This window comes from Salvia hispanica, chromosome 1, assembly GCF_029641045.1.
Source record: "Salvia hispanica isolate PSC_SH4W2 chromosome 1, Shi_PSC_v1, whole genome shotgun sequence".
NCBI classification, from domain to species: Eukaryota; Viridiplantae; Streptophyta; class Magnoliopsida; order Lamiales; family Lamiaceae; genus Salvia; species Salvia hispanica.
The window spans coordinates 63880531-63896624 of NC_142692.1; the positions used below are offsets into that span (position 1 = coordinate 63880531).

Sequence of the window (16094 nt, forward strand, 5' to 3'; positions counted from 1 at the left end):
TTAAGGAATTGATAGGTTGAGTGTAGAGAATAAAGATTGAAACATAATAAAGTTTTTCCTTAAATAAAGGAAATGGAATATGCTGAGGGTGCAATTAACTAGTAAGGATTTTTTGAATTAGCATAGGTGTTGCTAAACATTCTAATTTTGGATGAACTTTATAGATTACCTCTACTATTTGTCTTTTGACCGATCAAGTCAGCTCCGATGCCTTACACTCGCAGGATTTGAGAAAATTGAAATTGGTTTGACTGATGCAATAGAAAAACTCCCACAGTTGGAAAAGTTACACCTTATCAGAATGCCATCACTGAGTGTAGAGGAATTTGAAAGCATTGGCATGTCTTGCCCCATGTTGAAATCATTTACATATATAGATCATTGGCTTACGGATTACCCTATTGGGAAGATTTGGCACTGACCATGCTGTTGCAATTGGAGAAATCATGCCTAATCTGCACCATCTCGGACTTTGGGGGCAACCCATGACGAATGAAGGGCTGGAAGTGATTCTCGATGGCTGCCCCCATCTTGAATCCACTCGATCTCCGGAGATGCATTGGTCTTGATCTGGATGGAGCTCTGGGTAAAAGATGTTCTGACCGAATAAAACATCTGAGGCTTCCTTCTGACTACAGTGTTAGTGATTGGGTTATCAAATATCCTGCGATGAAGATAGTGATTGTCATTTGGCTTATTATAAGATTACGAAGAATATGCTTTTTTTTTATAACTTTTATGTCATGTTGGTGAACTATGATACTACTCCCTCCGTTCCTTCATAGTTGAGTCATTTTTCTATTTTAGGAAGTTTCTTCATAGTTGAGTCATATCCATATATATTAACTTATGAGTAAAGGTCAAAATTGGTCCTGAACATATACCTATTTTATCATTTTGGTCCTAAACTTTATCTTTTGGATTTTTTGGTCCTGAACATATGGAAATTTGATCATTTTGGTCCTTCGTCAACATTTCCGTTAATACTTAACGGTCAACCATTTTAATCACAATTTTGACAACTTAAGCAATTTTAATTATTTAATAACTCCTAAACATAATTTTAATTATTTTAAGAATATATCATTTAAAATAAAAAATTAAAGTTTTAAAAAAGAAGATAAAAGAGGAAGTCTGCAACATTTTCCCCTAGAAACGCGAGAGAGGACGGCGCCGGCGAGCTGCCTGTCTCCTTCTCCTTCTTCATTTTTCCCATTTCCTTCATTTATCTACCTTCTTCCCCTCTCTCCTTTCCCCATCCATCACTCTCTCCTCACAATGGATCCGCCTTCCATCGCATCCTCATCTCCAGTCTCTCCCTCCGATTCCCCCTAAATCCCCACCTCCCCCTCTCCTACTACTGCAAGCTCAAATTCAAACCCTTCCCCAACGAATTCGCCGACCTCTCCGTCCAATCCTCTGACTCCGACGCCGTCGACAGCAAAATCAACACCTGCTTCTCCCTCAGCAGGCTCGACCTCGAGAAATTGGCCGAGAAAAGCGGCGGATCCTCCTCCCTGAAGATCGAGATCCACCGCCGCGGCGCCGCCGGATGCGGCCTCCGCGGCGGCGGGAAGCTGGTCGGTTGCGTCGCGGTGCAGCTGGACCTGAGGGAGATTCTCGACAAGATGGGGAAGTGCATGATTCATAACGTATGAAAAATCGGTGCAAATGGGTGGCAAGAACAAAATGGGATTTACTTCACCACAGCCGCCGGAGACTTCATAAAGTATGAAAAATAAAAAAAAATGAATAAAATAATTAAAGTTATGATTAAGAGTTATTAAATAATTAAAAATTACTTAAGTTGGTCAAAATTGTGATTAAAATGGTTGACCGTTAAATATTAACGGAAATGTTGACGGAGGACCAAAATGATCAAATTTCCATATGTTCAGGATCAAAAAATCCAAAAGATAAAATTTAGGACCAAAATGATAAAATGAGCATATCTTCAGGACCAATTTTGACCTTTACTCTTAACTTATTTCTCTTTCTTACTTTATTCTCTCTTACTTTATTCTCTCTACTTTATTCACTTTTTACTTTATTCTCTCTACCTTTTTCTCTTTCTTACTTTTTTATCTATTTATTTAACACACTCAATATTCATTTCTTAAACTCCGTGCCGAAAAGTTCCGCCTCAACTATGAGGGAACGGAGGGAGTACTTACTACTTTGTTTTTTTAAATGCTTTATTTGGCAGCATATTTTATTCTATCTTTCTCCTTCTAATCCTTCTCCTTCTAATTCCTTTGTTTGGATCTCGATTGAGTTTCTTGGCATTTAAATTCACAAAAATTGTTAAAATTAGTGACATTATGATACGGGGCCGTTTTACCCGTATTGTCTCTTTATAATACTTCAAATTTCCTATGTATCAATAGTAACACTTTAGACTTAGTCTACCGTTGGAAATGCAGTTAAATTTGTTGGGCGTGTCGTAATTTTGACAATCCAGATTAATAACGCGCCAAATGGCGGGATTCTTGCACACTCTCCAACGTGTAGCACACACGTACTGCGCCATTAACAAAATATCTGCAACACCCAATCTTAGCAGGATCGATCCATGGCGGCGATAATGGAAGCGTAGGTGCGGCTGAGGATATTGAAGAGGCAGCCAACGTCGAAATTGGAAGTTCAGTTTGGATCATCGATTCTGATTTCCTTCTCTTGCTCAACATCTTGAATATGTAGGGGTTAGGTGAATTCCTAGCTAGGTATATCATGGTTATGGATATATAATCAAATAATAACTACAATTAGGTAATAACAACTATTACTACAAATTAATAACCATTAGATTTGAAGATACAGTGGTCTATAATTAAGCCTAATTTTAAAATTTAATAAATTAATGGAAAAAGGTAATTTTGTTAATTCTTAATTAGTAGATCTCATAAATTTCTCATTCTTTCAATATTATTCTATTTAAATGATAGCAGATTCTATATAATTTTGATGTATATTTATTGAGATTAGGAAGAGTTATGTTAAGTTGACAATCATATTAAATTGATAACTGATAATTATATCAACAACCTACGCTATGGATGTCAACACGAAGAAATTTGTATGTCAATTAAATGCAATTGACATCTATATAGTTATCATTTACTCCCTCCATCCCCGATTAAGAGTCACACTTTTCCATTTCGGTTCGTCTCCAATTAAGAGTCACACTTCATTTTTACCATAAATAGTAAGTAGGTCCCACATTTCACTAACTCAATTCACTCACATTTTATTATAAAACCAATATAAAAAAATGGATCCCACATTCCACTAACTTTTTCAACCAACTTTTCTTTACATTTCTTAAAACTCATGTCCGGTCAAAGTGTGACTCTTAATCGGGGATGGAGGGAGTATCAATTTAAGATAATTATCAACTGATCATATCCTTAAGTAGATATATTCGTATTATTCTTTTAATTAATTGATAACTTAAGTTAAGTACTCCCTCCATCCACCATTTAAAGAGCCCTTTTGTCATTTTAGTTTGTCCACAATTTATAAAACTATTACTTTATTTTACTTTTAGTATGCAAACCCCAAATTCCATCAACTTTTTACACTCACAATCTAATACTCCCCTGCCCTATTAAAAATGAAACGTTTTCTTTTTTGGATTGTTCCATTAAAAATGAAACGTTTCCTAAAATGGAAACATCTCTATCTCTACTCTTTCATTTCTATCTCTACTTTTTCATCTCTATTCATTAACTCACAAAATAACATTACGTAAAAATCGTGCCAATTCCTAAATGTTGCATATTTAATGGGACGGAGGGAGTATAAAACTAATACTTTAAACGGGTCACACATTCCACTCACTTTCTTCTTTTACTTTATTCACAAATCAAATAAATTCTTAGAAACTCATGCGAGTCGGGTCTTTAAATATCTAAGCATGATTGTATTGATAAGCGTGTACATATATATCGAAGAAAGATTCAAGATTGTGTTAATTAAGTGTGTACATACCAAATATGGATACATAGTCACATTATAAGTCGAACACATGCAATAGTGTATTGATTCATTTTTATGATTTATCGTGCTGATATTTTACTCTATATGAATATAACCAATATTGTCTAAAACATATCGGTAGATTGATTAATAATTACTCCCTCAGTCTGCCATTAGAAGTCCCGTTACTTTTGAACACTCATTTTATAAAAATGATACTACCTCTGTCCCTGAAAATTTGATACATATTACCATTTCGGTCCGTCCCTGAAAATTTGATACACTTCACTTTTACCATTTTTGGTAGTGGACCCCATATTCCACTAACTCATTCCTACTCACATTTTATTATAAAACTAATACTTTAAAAGTAGGACCCACATCCCACCAACTTGTTCAACTCACTTTCCATTACATTTCTTAAAACCCGTGTCGGGTCAAAGTGTAGCAAATTTTGGGAGACGGAGGTAGTAATAAATAAGTAAAGTGGACAAATGGTCAAGTAACTGAGAGAATAATGTTGAGAGAAGAGTCTTCTCGAACTCCCAATGGCTGACGGAGGGAGTATAATTTTATCGGGTCAAAATTTTATATCCTTAGCTTCGGGTTTCAGGTAGTATTACTAGCAACGAATTAATGGTTTCAAAATCTTTTGGATTCAACACAGCCGACATCATTGTGTAAGGCTGTTAGTGCCACTGATTGACAAAATTAGTGAATTTAAAAGCCAAGGAACTCAATGTAGATCCAAACAAAGAATGAAGACAGATAGAATAGAATATGCTGCCAAATATAGCATTTAAAAAAACATAGTAGCGTCATAGTTCACCAATAATAAGCACAGATCACAATCAAGATGGCGGCCAAATGGAGTCAATATGATCATATTCATGTTCATAATCAATATCTGGAAAAAACAATGAGAGGTAAATAGCTGGAAAAACAAATTTGGTGCCTACTAAACCATTTGAAAAATCAAAGCAGATTCTTCATTCAAGAACCTAACATAATTAAAGGAAAAGAACCATGAAAATCCTAATTACAATCACTAATTGTATTAATTATTGGAAGATAGAGAAGTGATCATTGTTATACTAATTCCTATGAATGCTAAGACGATTCATTGTGCCATCATTTCCAATAGTATTGAAAATAAAATCTTTTATTCGGTCAGAACATCTTTTGCCTAGAACCCCTTGTAGATCAAGACCGAAGCATTTCCGGAGATGAAGTGATTCTAGGTTGGGGCAGCCATCGAGAATCGCTTCCAGCCCCTTATTTTCAATATTGTGAGAATAAAGTCGGAAATGACGCAGGTTAGGCATGTTTTTTCCAATGGCTACAGCATGCTCTGTAAATTCTGGATAGCCTACCCAATCGTTGTAATATGTAAAAGATTTCAACATGGGGCAAGCGATGCCAATGCTTTCGAAATCTTCGGCAGTGAGCCATGGTAGTATGACAAGATGCAACTCTTCCAACTGGGTAAGTTTTTTTATCGACATAGTGTTTAAAACAGAAAACACATTAATTGTAAGGCATCGTAGATGACTTGATCTGTTGATTATGGGAAAAGGGAAAGGGAAAAGAATATCAACACCAAAAACAAGAGAACACTTATAAAAAGAAAGAATAGGAATGAGCACAGAGAAAGCAGAAATCAGCATGTTCATCCAACAAGTTAATAGCAATAGATACCATGAATAATAAAATCTTCCATAGAGAGGTACTCTCTCCAGAGTCCCGTTTATCCATTTCAATCCGTCCGCTACTTGTGCTATAAATGGTAGGTAGGTCACACATTTTTCACTCCTCTTTTCAGTCACATTCTTTTACAATATAAAAGTGGGATCTAAATTCCATTATTTTGTTCTACCCAATTTTCTTTATATTTCTTACTTAGAAAAACTACATAGTTACCCCTAAAACTGACTCGATCTATTACTTCAAAGCATGAAAATGACAATCACATATACCACCAAAATTTCATTGTTAGCATTCACTCAACTTTTCGCAGATGTTTGAAAACACTATTGTTCAATCAAATTAAATGGTTCAAACATGCCAAAATAAGTCTAAACAATTTCTCAAAGATAATTTTGACTAACAAGCAATCTCATTAATCACCACTTACTAATAGTACAAAATTAATCTTAATAAGTTTATCATGCAGGAAAAAAAAAAAAGCAAACCAAACCAAGAGAATAGTGAGAATTATACCGCTCGGCTGCATAGCATAGCAAGGCATCCAGATGAAAACCGAAAAGCTTTAGCTCGATCAATTGTCCCAGGCTACGATCCACTGCCCGATAGAAAATGCAATCAAATTCGTTGGCCGGGTAACCGTGACGATCCAAATGAATGAAGCGCCACATGGCGGGACTCTGGCAGACTCTCCACCATGTAGCACACACGTACAGCGCCCTCAACAAAATCTCTGCAACACCCAACCTTTGCAGGATATTCGCCATCAAATCATCCGGCAGCTCGATCCATGGTGGCGATAATGGAAGCTGTGAGGACGATGAAGAGGCATCCACCGTGGAAATTGGAGGTTCAGTTTGGATCATCGATTCCGATTTCGTACCATTGCTCCTCATCTTCAATATTTAGGGGTTAATTAGGTGAATTCCTACGTATGGAAAGTGAGCTGAAATAGTTGGTGGGACTCAGTTCTACTTTTAAAATATTAGTTTTATAATAAAATGTGAGTAGGAATGAGTTAGTAGAATATGAGGTCCACTACCAAAAATGGTGAAAGTGAAATAGGTAAAATTACGTGGGATGGCCCAAAATGGAGTGAGTAATAACTGCAATTAGCTAGTAACAATTACGGCAAATTAATAACCTTTTAGATTTGAAGATTTAATGCCAATTGTAATTTCGAAATTTAACAAATTAACGGAAAAGGGTAATTTTGTCAATGTTTATACATGGTAATTTGTAGATCCAATAAATCTCTTTCCATATTATTCTGTTTAACTGATAGCAGATTTTACGTTTATATTAGGATTATGGATTACAAAATCTCTATTGAATGCTTGAGCAGCCCATAATGCATCATTCCAATTGTGTGATTGAATATGAACCAATCACAATGTATATTTAATTTAGGATACAATCTTGCAAACCGAACACCACTAAATAGAGTACTCCTTCCGTTCCATAGTAATAAATTCATTTTGTCATTTTGGTACATTCCATAATAATAGAGTTATTTCCCTTTTTAGTAAAAAGTAACACATTTTTCCACACCTACTTTACCCTCTCTTACTTTTTTCTCTTTTTATCTCTTTACCTTTTCCGTTTTCCTCTTTATTTTCCCTTTACTCAACTCACCTAACAAAACTTCCATCAAATTCTCATTACAACCTTCAACACTAGAAATAGTAACAATAACCATCAAAATCTTCATAACAAAACTAATAATATTCACCTTCAATATAATCACAAATACATAACTACGAATATATTTAGAATCAATATCATAGTTATCCTTCCGTTCCATTATCCAATCCATAAGGTTTTTCCAATTGCCTCCACATCCCCTGAAAAATCTGCACCTATGCTCAAACAGTTATGATATGAAAACGGTTTCAACGTTGGGCAAACAATCCCAATGGTTTCAAACTCATTGGGTATGAGCATTGCATTCATCAGAAGGTGCAACTCTTCCAAATTTGGCAGTTATTTTAAACCCAAAATCAAATTTTGTGGGTTTAAGTCCCCATAATCATCACACACTAAAACTGTAAGGCATCGAAGCTGACATGATTTGTGGAAAAAGTAGAACATAGAGCATTAGTTAATCAGCAAAACGAAAGAATGAGACCATAAATAAAAGCACAAGAACTATAAATCACCACACCAGGAACACTGAACTCTGTACAAAGAACAGTAATACTGGGAACAAAACAATCACATGATGTACTGGAAATCAAAATTCAGAAAGGTTGAAGAATAATACGTATGCGCAAGATAATGAGCATAATGGCATCATACTAGCTGATATTTTTACAGAAACAGCGAAGAGATTGTTAAAGGCTTTTCTCTACCTACACCAATTTTATACTAGAAACAACGAGGACAAATAATGAGCACAAAGGAAGAAGACAGTGCTAAAAGTGAAATGCACATTTACCATCTAACTATACCAAGCAAAGATTAAAAAAAAAACACACACACAAGGGCTTTGAATAAGAAAATGAGCAAAAAAAGTAATGCCCCCCTTTCTTGAGATAGGACTGCACATCCTTAGAAGAACAAGATAAACTAACTACTTCCATTGACTCATAGCACAGTAAATTTCATTATACAGCTGCCAATTTTGTAACCTCACGACTTCTAACTATGTTTGTCTCCCAAAATTCTTTCAAAAGGTATAAGAGAAAAGCACGCAGCAATCAACATCAATATACAGCAGCCAATTTTGTAACCTCGACTTCTAACTATGTTTGTATATTTAGGCCATTTTCATATGCATAGATTAAAACATGATATGGATTAACAGATATAGCCATCTACAAGACTATAAATAATGCTAATAACTATCAAAATCTTAGCAACTAATAATAATCGCAATCAATATCATCAAAATTAACAAACATGTCCATATTAAGAATGACTATATATATATATCCTAGCAATCCTATCTTCACTCTTGGTTTTCCAGTGATAAGATAGGACTTATCAAAATGAAAATAAATTTAATTTACCAGAAGTTTTACAAAGTTCACCATCAACAAAATTGATAACAATAAACTATCATATCAATACAAACGAATTAATGCATATATAAAAGCATTTTGAGCATGCACAATGTCCAAATACATCATTTCATAAAGATTATTATCATTGTAATTTGTAAATGCTTTCACGAAAGTCTTACCTAGAGGAATTGTAGAAACTAAGTGAATCCATTTGAATATAACGCACAATACAATTAAGTCCAAATAAAAAACATCACAACAAAAAGCATTACTACTATAATAGTAGTAAATCACTAGCAACTGCAAATTCAGTATCGTAGTTATCATGCCATCCCTTAAGCCAATCCATCAAACTGATAGAATCAGAATACAGCCACCTATTCTTTTCAGAATATCTTTTGCTTGTTCGTCGAAACCAGAGCATCGTCGGTTATTTAGTTATTTAGTTTTACCCGCGTAGGAACAAACCTGAGTTAATGTCGTCAAAACTACAAAAGGACTAAAATAATAGATAGAGTAGCTCAAATATGCCAAGTCCAACAACCATTTCAATAAAACAAAACAATATTATCGTTCACCAACCTAGCATTTTCAAGACTAGAAATAGTAATAACCATCCTAATAATAATCAGGATCATATTCAACATCACCGTAACCGATTTCAGCATTGTCGAAAACATATAAGTCCTCATCATCCCAATCGTCAAGCTGAAAACTTGGTTCCGCTAAATCGAGCCACAGATCTTTTATTTGATTAGAACATCTTTTGCCAAGAGCCCCTTTAAGATCAAGACCGGCGCATCCTTGAAGATCAAGTGACTCGAGGTGGGGGCAACCATCGAGAATTCCTTCCAGTCCCTTATTTTCCATAGATGTACAGAAAGTCGGAGATGGTGCAGATTAGGCATGGTTTTTCCAATTGCTACAGCATACTCTGTAAATTCTAGATGCACCCCAGAGTAGTTGTAGTAGATAAATGATTTCAACATGGGGCAAGAGATGCCGATGCTTTCGAAATCTTTGAGAGTGAGCATTGGCATCACCATAAGGTGCAGCTCTTCCAATTGTGGGACTTTTTTCATTGCGTGAGCCAAAGTAATTCCCGTGATACCATATTCCACAAGTGTTAGGCATCGAAGCTGAGTTGATCTGTCAAAAGAGATGAACATAGACCATATCAGTTATTCTGGGAACCCCAAAAAATAGAGGTTCAAAAAGCAAGAATCAGCTCACCATAACTTGTACATACACCAGTGACAACAGCACAAGTGCAATTAATAAGAAAATATTCAATTATAGCACCAAAATTTCTTTGTTAGTCACGCCTTTTATTTTGGTATTCTTGAAGTTTCACTGAGTTTTAGAACACAAACCTTACAAGTTTGAAATCAACATATATAGTTCTAAGTTGCCAAAACTAGTTCAATTGTTAGAACAATTGCTCAAATCTTATTTTTAAAGACAAAACACAAGCTAATTATTAGCCATAATCAATATTAGTACTAATCATCCCTCAACAATCAACACAATTGGGTTAGTAGAAATAAAATGTGCATTAGGTAAGTGAAAATGAAATTTGATGGAGTAATTGATAAGAGAAATTAAAAATTGAAATTTGGTGTAGCACAAAGGTAAATGAAACAGCAAGCATTGTAAAGAGAGAGAATCATACCTCTCGACTGCGTAGTTTAGCAACCGATCCCCTTCAAAACAGGCTAGCTTTAGGTCGACCAATTGTCCCTGGCTACGATCCACTGCACAACGGAAAATGCTCTCAAATTCGTCAAATGCGCAACGTCGATAGTGCAAATCAATGGCGCGCCACATGGTCGGATTTCTGCAGACTCTCCACCATGTTGTGCACACTCTCTGCGCACTCTTCAGTATCTCTTCAGTGCGCAGCCTTTGAAGGATATTTGCCGTCAATTCCTCGGGCAGTTCGGTCCATGGCGGCGATGGCGGAATTGCGGCTGAGGATGAAGAGGCCATCGTTCAATTTGGAAAATGGAAATAATGTTTTGGTGTGGATTTGAAGATATGAATTTATTGAAAATTGAAATAAGAGGCTCCTCGATTCAAATGCCCACCACCCTTCTTATTCATGTCATGTTTTAAATTTCTAGTACTGCTATAATTTAAAATATTCAAATTGAACAAATGAGTTTTAAATTAATTGATACTAATAGAGATTGAATGCTTTCACCTCTCCTATTGTGGCCTCGCTTATTTTTATTTTATTTTATGTGAAATGCTCTTTTGGTGTCATAGATGAGATTAGGACTATAGCCTAGATGAGATATGAGTTTCAAGTTAACTAATAATGGCCTACAATGAATTAGGACTCGAAATGACAATAACCGTCAAAATCTTCATACAATACTAATAATAATCACTCTAATAAATGTGATAGGTAGTCATCGGAGCCATCCCAATAATCATGCCGTTGAAATGGTTCCCTACGCCAATTCAAAAAATCAAGCGTTAGATCTTTTATTTGAGCCCACAAATTAATTAGTTATGGCTCTAAATTGAAGAGTTGATGAATGGTATTACTTCTTATAGAATGATAAGGCTCTTTTTATTTTCTTTTTGTGAAATGCTCTTTTGGGGTCATGCAAAGTCGCATAGATAAGATGAGTTTCAAGTTCTAGAATGAATTAGGACTATTTTGCTATTGTGATTAGGCTTTCTTTTCCTTATATGTGAAACGGCTTGGGCTCAACATTGTTTTTGCATTGGAATCCCAATGTTTAACTAAAATCAAAGTCGAACCTTCAAATTCATTTCCCCAAAACTATTCAAGGAGAAAAATAAAAGAAAGAAAGTAGTAAAAGCTCCAACTAGTAGAATCAATATAATGTCAACAAAAATGATAAAAATCCCAGTCAAAGACATTACAAGTGGTTTCATGATAACAAGCTAACTCCAAATAAAGATCAAAGTTATGCTCGCTAACATTGTCATGCTCACTATCATGGTTACGCTGCTGACAGAGTCGTCACACAGATCCTTTATTTGATCAGAACATCTTTTGCCCAACAGAGCATTGCCGAATATCAAGTGATTTGAGTTTGAGGCAGCCATCCAGAATTGGTTCCGGTAGATTGTCTCCGGTCAAATTTTGACAAAGTCGGAGATGGCGCAGATCATGCATGGTTTTTTCTATGGCTGTAGAGTATTGTACAAAATTAAAATAATGGTAGAAACAGTTGTAATGTGTAAATGATTCAAGTTTGGGCAAGCAATGCCAATGGTTTCAAAATTTTTAGGATCAACCACCCATGGCTTCATGAAAAGGTGCAACTCTTCCAATTGTGGAAGTTTTACTATTAGATCAGTCAAAGGAGTACTTCCTGTCCTGATACATAATTTGGTAAATACTCTACAATCGTGAGACATCAAAGCTGACTTGATCTGACAAAAGAGTAGAATATTGGAAAAGAAACAGTGACAGAAAAATCACAAAGATTTTAAGTTTACTTAGCGAATAAAAGAATTATACCGCTGGGGGTGGACTACATAGCTTAGAAATTCATCCACATTTATACCAGCAGGCTTTAGCTCGACCAATTGTCCCTGGCTACAGTCCATTGCAAAGCGGCAAATGTTCCTGAACTTGTCGAGTATGCAACCGCAAATGACAATACATGTATCAAGTTCGCAGTCACTAATGCAAACGTCTTCATGACAGCTGCAAATGTTGCGAAAATGGGGGGTTGTGCAACAAATGGAGGGATTATTCTTGCAGAATCTCCACCATGTGCTGCACGCTCATCACTGTCTCTTCGGTGTGCAACCTTAGCAAGATATTGGCAGTCAAATCGTGGGGCAGTTCGGTACATGGCAGAGATAGTGGAGACGGAAATGGAGATGAGGTGCTGATCAACATGTTGAATAGATAGGAATTGGAGTATGCCCTTACCATATTTGCTCGTGTTCGCGTATATATATTGATTAGGTGTGATAATTTGAATGTATTGAAAATTGAAATAGAAGACTCCTCGGTTCACCTGCCCTCGACCTTTCTTATTCATGTTGCCAAATCAAATAAATGAGTTATTGAAAAATGAATTGGGTGGCTCCTCTGTTCATTTTGAAGATTTTGTTAGCGTTGGAGTAATATAGAAAAATTAAGAAAATAAGTGATGCGAGAATATGATTGTGATTATTTAATTTTAGGACTAAAGTCCCATTTTGGTCCATAACATATTACGATTTTATGATTTTGATCAAAAACATTATCTTTTGAATTATTCAGTCCCTCACAATTAAAAACGGTTCACATTTGGTCTGAATTTGACGAAATTGTTAAAATTTAACAGTCAACGAATTTTAATTATATTTTGACTGGATTAAGAGTTAATATTAGAATTTTAATTTTTTTAAAAAAGAATGAGGAAAATGCAGCAGGAAATTGATCTCAAATCGTCGCAGATTTCTTGGCTTAGGGAAAGTTCGAAAGTGATTAACTGGAATAATAGGTTATTGGAGAAGACGATTGATTAGGCTGCCGGAAATTTGTCAGTTCTCGGTGTCGTTCCATAGTTTAAGCATTAATGGTTTCGTCGTTGTGCTTAAATACGCTTTGAGATCTGTGAGGCATTTTACCAAACAGTTGATCCGCGAAATGGAATCCGCCAGCTGGAATATCGACGCCGCTTCCAACACGATTCACGGCGGTGTTAAATTCAAAAGAAAGGATCACAAAGGCTTAGTGTTCGAATCGTTTGTTTGCAGAGAGATTTTCAGCGGCTTCAACGATCCTATCTTTGAAATCGAGAAAATTGATTATTCAGAGGAGCAGCGGCGCCGGATTTTCTTCTTCGTGGAGTTCACGAAATTGAGGTCGGTCTCTATGAGTCATTTCGTCAAACATAACCCAAGCTCTTTATTCGGCAATTTAAACCAGAGGAAGATGGTGAACGGCGGGGATTTGCTGGAAACGGAGTTCTTCAAGATGTTTGCTGAAAGACAATTGAAAATTTAGGTCTAGGGTGGGGCGGCGCATTTTAAAAATGAAAGACAAGATGTTCTTTTAAAAAAATAATTCGAATAAAATCTTCATTTAAAAAAATAAAATAAAATTCTAATATTAACTCTTAATCTGGTCATAATGTAATTAAAATCTGGTCACAATGTAATTAAAATCTATTGATTGTTAAATTTTAACAGTTCTATCAAATTCGGATCAAATGTGATCCGCTTTTATTTGTAAGAGACTGGATAATTCAAAAAGTAATATTTTGAATCAAAATCATAAAATCGCAATATGTTAAAGACCAAAATTAGCCTTTAGTCTAATTTTAGTATTATATGAAGTTTTGGATGATTAAGAGCATTCCCAACAGTTTCCCTAAAACCTCCCTTATTTCTCCCTAACTCCTGTTACATTAGCGCCACATCAGCACCATAATTTATCCCCAATTTTTAGCTAACTTTTAGCCAACTACTCCAATGGTTTCTCCCTTATTTCTCCCTAACTCAACATTTCATTTTTACATCATCACTAATTTAATTGTTTTATTTTTGTATATAATAAAGCTAGCTAATTTAATTTATAAGACAAAACAAATAATAGTAATAAAGTTCGTTGTATTAAACACGGGTAAACATTACAACGACGAAAATTAATAAAAAAAAATAGTACAGGAATGGAAGAAGAATGAGATATCTCCTCGTCGGACCGAGAATGAGAAGACGATTCAAAATTCATTAAATATAGATGGAGAGAGAGAAAATAAATGAAGAGAGAAAAGGGATGGGGATGAGGAGAGAATGAAGAGAGAAAAGGGATGAGGATGGGGAGAGAATGAAGAGAAGGTGTGTATTTATAGGGGGAAATTAAAAAAAAAAAAAAAACAAAAAATATATTTATCGCCGAATTATCGCCCATAGTGGTCGGCGATAATTCGGCGATAATCCAGCGATTTTTCACCGATTGGCGATAAAACGGGAGGAAAAATCACCGAATTATCGGCGATAGACGGCGAAAAAACACCGACTTTTAGCCGGCACCATTGGGAGTGCTCTAAGAAAATAAGTGGTTGCTAGATTTTTCTATAAATTATTTATAGAAAAATGAAATGACAGCCCCTTTTCCTTTTTTTGAAACGTCAGTGCAGTCAAATGACGACGCCACACTCTATTTAATTTCTAAGCTGCAATAATCTCTTTACTTTCATTTCCATAGATACACTCAAATCCTTTTCCGTTCTTTTAATTTTTTTTCCATTCAATAATATTCGGCCCTCATATTTTGAACAATTTACTAGTACTACAAACTAAATATTCTTTTATATTTTATTCTATACAAACATCAACAAAATTGTACTACTACTGGTAGTACTATTAATTTATTATTCACGTTAAACTAAGTTAAATACTATATTTAATTAATTCACTATGAATTATGTACTCCTTCTATCTCAAGATAAATGAGTTAAAATGAAGAAAGTAAAATATGAGATAGAGTTAAATAAAGTAGAGGGGGGAAATAAAGTAAGAGAAAGAAGAAATAGTAAAGTAAAAAAAAAGGAATAAAATAGGTATGATTAAATGTTTTGTTTTTAGCAAAAAAAAAAAGGAAGAGGAAGAAGAAGAAGAAAAAAAAAACAAGAAGGAAGTTGACGTGTGACAAAGCCATATTTGAAGTTCATAAGTTCGTCATGTTTTGATTTTGATTTTTGTGAGTGTGTACACATTTCAAATGCATAGTTTCACTCTCTACATCGAGCTTAGGACCCCTAGGATCCATCCAATGCAATTCAAAAGGTCCGAAAGCCACATTACAACCCTCTCAAAGCCCCTTTCGAGCTATTTTTGACTAAGTGATATCTTTTCGAGTGATTGTGGTGAGCTTTGAGTGAAACCCTTTACACTTTGAGAGGTGACTTGAGTGAAACTTGAACTTATGTGTAGTGCTTAACGATCTTGACAAAACTGACAACATGAACCATATTTTGAGGAGAAAAATTAGTTGGGCTGCATTCTTGCTTGAATTTCGAGGAGGTTGAGTATAGTTTGTGTTTGACAAGCTTGACCCTTGTGTGTAGTTTGGTGTGTTTTTGTTTGAGTCTACTTTTGTGTTTGTGTCTTGTACAGGTTTGTGTTGTGTGTTGTGTGTTGTTTTAATTAGTGTGTGTGTAGAAAGTAGAGGGGAGTGACTTAAACTAGCAATTGAGTGAAGAGTCCAACCACATACTTGGGACAAGTATGATCCAAGTGTGAGGAGGTTTGATAGGCTAGTTTTCGTCACTCGGAATTGATCACTATTTGCATTATATATTGAATATTTGCATGAAAAAGATGCTATTTGGCAGGGAATGGAGCATTAGGTTTGAAGGCTGCTTAATGAAGGCATGAAAAGAAAAACATGCAAGAAAGAGAGAAAAATGACAAGAAATGGAA

At 35.2% G+C, this 16094-nt stretch overlaps 2 protein-coding genes across 2 annotated transcripts; both read right to left on the reverse strand.

The window, feature by feature from the left end:
- Positions 1-4829: 4829 nt before the first annotated feature.
- LOC125220225 (putative F-box/LRR-repeat protein 23) lies at positions 4830-6578 on the reverse strand. Its single transcript, XM_048122389.1, has 3 exons — positions 6171-6578; positions 5165-5459; positions 4830-4885 (listed from the first exon to the last, which is right to left on the reverse strand). Exons 1-3 carry the CDS (start codon positions 6576-6578, stop codon positions 4830-4832), a joined length of 759 nt encoding a protein of 252 aa, XP_047978346.1.
- Positions 6579-9160: 2582 nt separating this feature from the next.
- Positions 9161-10769, reverse strand: LOC125185632 (putative F-box/LRR-repeat protein 23). The gene is made up of 2 exons (XM_048082192.2): positions 10360-10769; positions 9161-9836 (listed from the first exon to the last, which is right to left on the reverse strand). The coding sequence occupies exons 1-2, from the start codon at positions 10674-10676 to the stop codon at positions 9434-9436; spliced, it is 720 nt and encodes a 239-aa protein (XP_047938149.2). The 5' UTR covers positions 10677-10769; the 3' UTR covers positions 9161-9433.
- Between the last annotated feature and the right edge of the window lie 5325 nt (positions 10770-16094).

What these genes read in the sequence shown, in the direction of transcription:
- LOC125220225 (XM_048122389.1), bottom strand. Translation starts at nt 6,578, where the DNA reads ATGAGGAGCAATGGTACGAAATCGGAATCGATGATCCAAACTGAACCT. An exon ending in CTCACTATTCTCTTGGTTTG is followed by an intron (nt 5,460 to 6,170) that starts GTTTGCTTTTTT and finishes AAACTTACCCAG; the next exon opens with TTGGAAGAGTTGCATCTTGT. An exon ending in TGATCTACAAGGGGTTCTAG is followed by an intron (nt 4,886 to 5,164) that starts GCAAAAGATGTT and finishes TGTTTTTTCCAG; the next exon opens with ATATTGATTATGAACATGAA.
- LOC125185632 (XM_048082192.2), bottom strand. Translation starts at nt 10,676, where the DNA reads ATGGCCTCTTCATCCTCAGCCGCAATTCCGCCATCGCCGCCATGGACC. An exon ending in CTAAACTACGCAGTCGAGAG is followed by an intron (nt 9,837 to 10,359) that starts GTATGATTCTCT and finishes CTCTTTTGACAG; the next exon opens with ATCAACTCAGCTTCGATGCC.